Source organism: Heloderma suspectum, chromosome 1 (assembly GCF_057233095.1).
Source record: "Heloderma suspectum isolate Gila_16-S chromosome 1, 16-S_ref, whole genome shotgun sequence".
Taxonomy (NCBI): domain Eukaryota; kingdom Metazoa; phylum Chordata; class Lepidosauria; order Squamata; family Helodermatidae; genus Heloderma; species Heloderma suspectum.
This window is the reverse complement of record NC_139458.1, coordinates 414,648,237-414,656,812: the sequence shown is the minus strand read 5'-3', so window position 1 is coordinate 414,656,812 and position 8,576 is coordinate 414,648,237. Positions and strand designations below refer to the sequence as shown.

General features: G+C 45.5%; 1 protein-coding gene across 1 annotated transcript in view; it reads left to right on the top strand.

The window, feature by feature from the left end:
* Positions 1 to 4,102: 4,102 nt before the first annotated feature.
* LOC146360183 (neuronal PAS domain-containing protein 4-like) overlaps positions 4,103 to 8,576 on the top strand; it is a 46,548-nt gene continuing 42,074 nt past the window's right edge. The window contains exons 1-3 of the mRNA XM_084822363.1: positions 4,103 to 4,149; positions 4,238 to 4,293; positions 5,552 to 5,630. Coding sequence (XP_084678489.1) covers positions 4,103 to 4,149; positions 4,238 to 4,293; positions 5,552 to 5,630 — 182 coding nt within the window. The remainder of the gene's footprint in view (positions 4,150 to 4,237; positions 4,294 to 5,551; positions 5,631 to 8,576) is intronic.

Here is an 8,576-nt window from a genome sequence, read left to right as displayed (position 1 = left end):
ATTGGGACCCCAGATGGCTTGAATTGCTGCATAACTGGAGTACACCCACTGAATAAATTGGCACTAAGTTGGTAATCTCTAAGTTGTCCCATTGATTTCAATGGATCTATAAGCATTAAGTCAGGATCCAGCCTTATATATTTAACCAAACAGACAAACACCTGTTTGGCTTTTAAATCAGTGGAGAATAGGCTTTTGCAGGCACAGTAGAACGTAATAGTGGGGGTGCTCAGGCAGTTCTCTTTGTTATGAAAATAGGGGTGTTACAAGCAAGTCCCTATTTTCAGCTGTGGAATGTTGAAGGGCATACCGTTCTGCAGCCTTTCCCAAGCAAACTCTTCCTTCACTAAGCATCTCTTGATGGTATCTATTAAACTCTCTTTAAACTAGCATTTTTTGACCATATAATCAGAAAGGGTTTTTCTCTGGTGCCATTTGTACAAGCAGAATAAGTTGATTAGTAGCTTCAGAAGAAATATGACAAATGCAGCGGTTCCACATATATTGCCAAATGTTTTGTCTTTTGCTGTAATGGGAGCTGTTGAGACTATGCTGTGGGTTCTAGGGAACCACCATTACGTTTTGGACAATTGCCTCTTTTATTTCTTCCTCAGATGCTATGCTGTCAGTTATGCTATTTTAGCACTGTTCCAGTTTCTTGCAACCAGCCACACCAAGGGGAGAACCCGTTTCTCAAAGAAATTATTTTTCTCTCATATCTTCCAGATGCATTAACCTTCTTTCCCCCCACACATTAACTATTACAATCTTGTTAATTAGTTTATCTCACTCTCTTCTCCTCATTTTCTTATTTGTAGAGAGAATTTGGGTACTCCCTTTTATTGTGCAATCATCATGCCTCATTCATGGAATTTTACAGGGGATCCAGACAATGGCATCTTCAGTTTGTTACACTCCTGTGCTTTCCCACCACTTCTTCCATCTTTTTTTCCTGCCAGAGACAATCCATTAAACACAAAAATATGTAATAGCTATAGAATGTCTTTCCGTGGGTAAGAATATAAGAACTGTGCTAGATCACAGCAAAATCCTTTCTAGTCCAATATTCTGTTTGCACAGTGACCAGCCAGATGGCAGGTTATGGGAAGACCACAAGCAGGAGCTGAGCATATCTATGCTACCCTCCTGCATGTATACCTCACCAACTGGTTGAATACCATAGGCATAGGCAGAGGTGGCTATATTTCATAGACATGGAGGGCAGTGCCCCTCTCCTATCCAGACCAACCAGAGGAGAACATATGCTGCATACTTGGTTCCCCTCTGCCATCGTCCTCCCTCCTCTTCAACTGCCGTAGAACTAAGGGGAATGTTCTGAGTATGAGTGGTGGCTGCGCCTACTCAGTACATTTCCCCCATATTCCTAACACAGTATTCATTCACACAGGCAATGGATGAGGCACAACATCCCAGGGGATTCCTCTGCTTCACTACCCTATATAGTCCTGATCCAGCTCCACAGAGCCAATCAGCACCCCATTTTTTCATGGAAAATGGGGCATCTACGATGGGCACCATGACCAATCACCCCCTGTATTTTAAAAAAAAAAAAAGTGTGCCTATTTGAAGAGCCAGCAGGACAACCTTGACTCGATCCAGCCTGTCAGCTCTCCCATGCTTTTATCTCCAGTCATTGCTGGGAGATAAGAGTGCTGTTTCTCTGCTTGGCACTGGAGCCTTTCTCCAGTGCTGAGTGCGGAAACCCTGTCTTATCTCCAATCAGTGATCAAATATTCAAGCTGTTTCACTGCATAGTGCAGGAGAGGATTTTGCAACCAGGACTTATCCACAGCATAGCTGAGTTGTGGAGACATCCCAATCATTATCCCCAGCATACCACCATGGGGATAAAGCTCAGTTATGGAGAGATCTCACTCTTTATCCCCATGGTGATGTGCTGGACTGGGAAGTTTAAACTGCCTTGGAAGTGATATTTGACTATTGAGCCAGGTTAAGGCTGTCATGTAGAAATGTCTTATTAAAGCATTAGTGACAGTTGGTTTGTGAGGGGAGTAGGTTATACCCTAGGACAGGGGTGGGCAGAAGGTAGACACCCTTGGCCAATGGTCAGGAATGCTGAGAGTGGAAGTATAAAACACTTGGAGATCTACTTCCTGCCCATGTCCACCCTAAGACAGTCTTCTCCAACCTGATTTTTGGACTACAACTCCCAGAATTCCTGATCATTGACTTTGCTGGCTGAGGCTTATGGGAGCTGAAGTCCCAAACGTCTGGAGGGTACCAGGTTAAGGAATTCCGCCATAGGGCAGATGTTGGCCCTCCAGATGTTGCTGGACTAAAACTCCATTGTGCCTTACCATTGGCCATGCTGGTGGGGCTGATGGAAGTTGGAGTCAAAGAACACATGGAGAGCCACAACTTTCTCTACCCTAGTCTACAGAGAGCACATTCCTTGCATGCAGAAGGATGCAAGTTTGGCATTTTCACTCAAAGTATCTGAAGAAGCAGAACTGGGAACAACCTCTCCCTGAGACCCCGAAGAGCATTTGTGAGCCAGAGCAGGCAGTAGTGGGCTGGATCAACCATGAAAGAACAAAGCGGGGATGGGGGAATATAGAGATGGCGCAACTCCCATTGCCAAGACTCAATGTGATGACAGTGATAGAATAAGCTGTCGACAACACCAGATCTCTGTTTCATTTGCAGCTCTGTTGTGATACCAACATAAGCCAATGCAGGAAACAGATTCTGGCACAGATAAGGCAAATGTATCCAGAGCCAGACGTCAAGAGAGCCTATGTCTGTCTTGTATAAATCTATTTGGATGTGGCTTGCCTCTTAAAAAAACAACTGTCAAGAGTGCCAGATTTGGGGCTTGGTAGCTCAGTTTTGATTTGTAACACACACACACCACCACCACCAGTTGCAAGATCTTCTAAGGAACTCCAGTATGGTTGAATTTGAGATTGCTCTTCTTATAATTAATAGTTTGCCTTTTGTGTGATGGCTTTGTTTCAACTGCCTTGGAAGTGATATTTGACTATTGAGACAGGTTAAGGCTGTCATGTAGAAATGTCTTATTAAAGCATTAGTGACAGTTGGTTTGTGAGGGGAGTGGCAAAATCTGGAAGGGAGGGTTTCACATTCCCTACATGGATCCTAGCACCTTCGCATGTTGAATGAACTGTGCAGTCTCCTTAAGGCCAATCCAAACAACAAATTCCTCTCTCCCTGTCTTCCCTGCTGCAGAAGAAACCCTACTACAGACCTGGGTTAGGAGCCCTGCCATCACAAACTTGTAAATAACACCCGTGTACCCTGTAAATCAGGGGTATGGAATCTCTTTCAGCCTGAGCCCATAATTAATTTTGGAGAAGCTCTTGGGGGCTGCATTCTTGTGGTGGGTGTGGCCAAAGGCAAAGGTGGTGGGGTCAATATTCAAAAAATACCAGCACCTCTGCTGTAAATAAATCAGGTTAATTACCAACACCTGTGCGGAGTCTGAATTCAACAGACAAAATACTGAAGACTTATAGAGGGGGTGGGGGTGGGTAATATACAACATTTGTAACATTATTTATTCAGCTTGCAGAATTCAGCCTTTCTTGGGTCAGAATTTGGGTTGTCTTTGAGAAGTGCAGAGGATGCATAGCCCCCAAGTAGGACTAGCGGGAGGCTATTTGGCTGTTAATACAGATCATAGACCTATGTGAGGTCAAAAGCAAAGCAAGATCTTGCTCAGCCTACCGGACATGCTGCTGCTCACTCTTTGTTCTGGGTTCTTGTAATCACAGCCTACAGCAAGGTTTCCTGCAGGACTTACAATTCCTACACTGAACACTACAGTCAGTATTACTGATTGCTGTTAAATAAACCATGCCAGACTGTGAATCCCACTAGGAACATCTGGATGAAAAGGGATGAAGCAGAAGCGGGTTGTTGTGTGTGTGTTTTTTATTAAGAGCAACAGGAATCCCCCCCACACTGCTTTCTACTCTAAACACAGCAAACTGGACCTGTGCCAGATGGAAGCATCTCTTTTGGAAAAAAAATCTTAGAGCTGAATGGAAGGGAAATCAAAAGATGGAAGAGAATCCACCACATTCCTAATAAAGCGAAGATGTCCCCAAAAGATATGTGCACTGCTGTGAATAGTGAATGCCACAGGTGTGATTAAATGGCCTGGGTTTCCCCAAAACAATTGAGAAAGGAGGAAACTGATCCTTTCCTTATTGCTGCTTCCATGTGGATTCAGGAAACTCAGCCAGTTAAGCACAAGTGCACCATTCATTCACAACTGCCGGCCCTTAGGTGAGATGAGTCACCCTACCTTAAGATAGCACATTTTAAGGCAGCATGAAAGGGCAGCAAACAGTATGTATTATTCTTTTATTCTTAATTTGTACCAACATAGGAGGTACCATTTGGATTATTTGCCACGTGTAATGTCTTGGGCCATTTCTGGCAGCCTATGCACATTTAGCCATTTTAATTTGGAACCTTTTTGTACCTGTGTTCAAAAAGGTTCAAATTCACCTTTGGATGTGACAGTCCTGCACCACTAGCTAAACATGAAAATTAACTACTCCATTTGTCTGGCTCCCTGGTATCAATTCCATAGCCATTCTTTGAATGAACTGGCATACCATACCGAGCTGTGAACCAGCCTCAGCCACAAACACATCAGGATGCCTTTGGCAAATCACTGTTCTTTTGTCCTCAGGTCCACCAATAAGAATGACTGGGACTCTGGATAGGAGGAGAAAACACTCAAGAAGTCAGGAGAGATGCTCTGAGTACTCCACAGTAGGTTCACTTCTAATCCCTCTCTGCAGCTCTACTCAGCTTCAGCTCCCCATTTGCAATAGAGGGATGATGACATTCACTGACTTTACAAGGTTGTTGTAAGGATTACAGAGATAATGGAATGGAAATTATTTTCTAGCACTGTAAAAAGCACTATGTAATTGCTAAGGGAAGGATCCAATGGTGCACTACCAGTAGCAGTATTGATGCTGCCAAAACCAATGCTTGAACAACGTCAGTAGCACTTGCTAGCACAACGGATTTCCCAAGAAACTCATTGCGCAAGCAAGGGCTTTGATATTGCATAAGTGTTGGTTTCCACTAGTGCAGCATCTGTAGCACTAGCAATAGCACACTGTTTGGATCCTTCCCTACGTATGATTTAATACACCCTTCAGCTTTCTGCTTGGAGAATCCCATATAGCTAGCTCTTAAGGGGCCTCGGTGCCATCATGTCACCGTCATCAACCACATCACTGGGATTAGAGGAAGGAAAATGATGATAACCCTCTTCCACTAGCAGCAACCCCCAACCCCAATTCCCTACTGAGATGTCAAGCTGGTTTTAAAGAGCCAGGCTTCTCTTTATTGCTTCCCCTATCAGATTACAGGCAGGCTGTGTGTGTGTGTGTGGGGGGGGAGGCTATTTTTAGAAGCCTGCTTTCTAAAAATAGTTCCAAGATGTTTAGAACTGCGTCACAAGAGGTAATTTTATCCCCTGTTTGGCCTAATGGGCCTCTCTTCTCTCCCCCCTCCTCCCCAGAAGGGGGCGAATACAAAAGCAGGGAGAGTTTGAGGACGAGGGGTCAGCCAGTTCAGACCCAGGCAGAGAGAGCAAAGAGGTAAGAGATCTTTTAAAGGGGGGTGTATGTCAGATCTGAACATCATTGGGGTCTTGCCTTCTTCTGCCTCTTCCTCCTGATATTATTATTATTATTATTATTATTATTATTATTATTAATTTCCAGCCCAAAGGATGTAACAAATCCAGCTGTTTTGCAGTGGTGATCTTGCCCTACTGCTTGGGCTTAAAAATGGATTTAGCTGGGTGGTCACAATAATTCTAGGTACTGCCCTGCTCAGTGACTGTGTGGAGTCCCTGTAATTCCACAGCAATTCAGTCCCAACAGTACCACCCAGTGGCCAATGGGGGATACTGAAGAGTAGGGCACACGCATCAGACAGATTGGAAGGAAGATCAGAGCTGAATCCAGCGATCACCTGGCCCTCGAAATCCAGATGCATGGAAGGATCAGGCCACACTGGTTGACCTTTTAATCGACACAGCAGGCAGGGACCACAGCAGGATGAGAGCAGGCTGTCGCTCTAGTCCAGCCTTCCTTCAGATATGATGGTCTGCAACACACATCGTCCCCAGCCAGCCTTGTCATTGGCCACACTGGCTGGGGATACTGGTAGTTGCAGTCCTGTGAGAGGCTGATCTAGATTGTTGCTAGATTCTGGGCCATGCTTTATTCCTGAACTAAGAGATCCCAAGACTTCTGAGTCAGACCATCTAGTCCATATTGTCCACACTGACTGGAGGTGGCTCTCCAGGGACACTGGCAGGATTTTTTCCTCCCTCCCTAGACATGCTGAGGATTGAACCTAGGACCTTCTGCATGCAAGGCATTTGCTCTGCCACTGAACTATGGCTCACTTGTAATGTATCCTTGAATATATATCCCTTATCGTACAGTTCCTTCTTCCCACACCTCCCAGAGCATGCTATTCAACGTCCCTTCTTTCAGACTGCCTGTCTCCAAAGGGTCCTTCTGTTTTTTAAACATCTTCACGATGTCAGCAAGATTCTGAAGAGCAAATATGATCAGGGCTGGAAAAATCTGACACGTCTAAAACATTGAAGATGGGGCACCTAAGGATTTTGACCATTTCCTATTCATCCCTATATGGGGCTCGCCTCTAAAAGATTGATGTTGGCTACTGAAATTTTGATGCTGGCTACTGAAATTTTAATGCTGGTATTGTGCTGCAGCAGAGGTAGAGGTTATAGAAGAAATTTCACGTCAAATTCATAAATGAGGCAGAGGCAGGGCTTATGAAAAATTTCTCAATCGTTACTGAAGAGTCATACCAGTTTTTCCCAACCTGGTGCCCTCCCGATGTGTCCAATGCATCTGGAGGGCACCAGGTTAGGGAAGCCTGATTTACACAGTACACAGATGTTGACTGAGTATGCAATATCTTCCCTAATATATTAATGATTACATTAAATCCTGGGGTAATAAGGGCGCAATCCTATGCATGTTTAGACAGAGAAAAGGCCTACAACTTCCAGCATGTCCCAGCCAGGGGTATCCTAAACATGCATAGGATTGTGCCCTAAATGACTAAGAGCAACAAGATGTAGCACTAGGGGGCTTCCAGATGGAGGGCTTCTAGCGTTACCTATGACAGGGGTGGGCAGCTTCAGATGATCTGGGGGGGGCAATTTCTGCCCCTCAGGAACCCACCAGGAGTGGGCCCCATCCACTGCTCACAAAATTGCTGCCATCAAACTGCCATGTGCCTTGTTTTAAAGTGAAAATGTGCGCTCGCGCGGGGGGTGGGTTTCCTCTGCTGATGCTGCACACTGCTAAGTTCAGTGGCAATTCTGCTGTGCAGCAGAAACTATCTGGAGGAGGCAGGGGCGAAAGAAAGGATGGGGCTCATGTGGCCGCCAGGCCACTGGGTGCCCACCCCTGACCTACGAGAAGGCATTTTGCAGCAACTCTGTCTTTCCTTTCTCAATGGATTATCTGCGGTAAAAGAAAAGACAGGAGCAGCAGTGGGCAAACATGGGAGGGTTATGAGTGGAAGACATTATCGTCTGGACATCCCCCCCCCCAATTCCTTAAATGAAGCAGCGCAATGGCGAAATAGCCTTGTCTGGAAATGCCCTAAGATAGTTTGACGTTTGCTTACCAGTAAAAGGCACAGTAGCTTGCTCTCTAAATGGAAGACATCTAGCCTCCCACCCATCTGTGAATGATGCAGGATGATAGTGTGGTAAAAGCTTCATCTGAAAACACCGTAAATGCATCACTTAAGAACAAAAGAAGAGCCCTGCTGGATCAGACCAAGGGTTCAGTCTGATGGTCTAGTCTTCCATTCACACAGTGGCCAACCAGCTGCCTGAGGGAAACCCACAAGTAGGATGTGAGTGCAACGGCACCCTCCTGCTTGTGTTCCTCAGCAACCGGCATACTGAGGCATGTTGCCTCCCAAACTGGAAGTGATATATAAGCATCATGACTAGTAGCCATTGATAGCCTCCTACTCTACTCAAAGTTGCATTGTACAGTTAACTGCGTGACCTGCAACAAAAAGTTGCAGTGTGGAGTGCTCCTGTTCAGGGTTCCAGCCAGCTGCCATGCTCTTTTCCAGAACGTTCCATTCCATTCCCCCATCTCCTTCCCCCACCCCCACCCTGCAGTAGTCAGTCAGCATTCTGTACCTACTGAACATACTCAGTTCTCACTGTGCCCTTTTGGGGGTTCCCCCCTTTAGTTATTTTTCTCTAAAGATGTTTTGTACCTCTGCAAACACTGGAGTCCCCCAAGCCTGCAGATCCCTTCCTCTTGTGTGTGACAGCGCCATTTTGGTTATATAGTTCCTCATCAATGTTGGGTAGCATTCCCCAACCAGGTGCCCTCCAGATGTGTTGGACTACAACTCCCAGCATTCACCAGCCAGCATCACTAGGGAATGCTGGGACTTGTACTCCAACACATCTGGAGAGCACCAGGTTGGGGAAGGCAGTTCTAAGGCATAAGTCCAACTGAAGT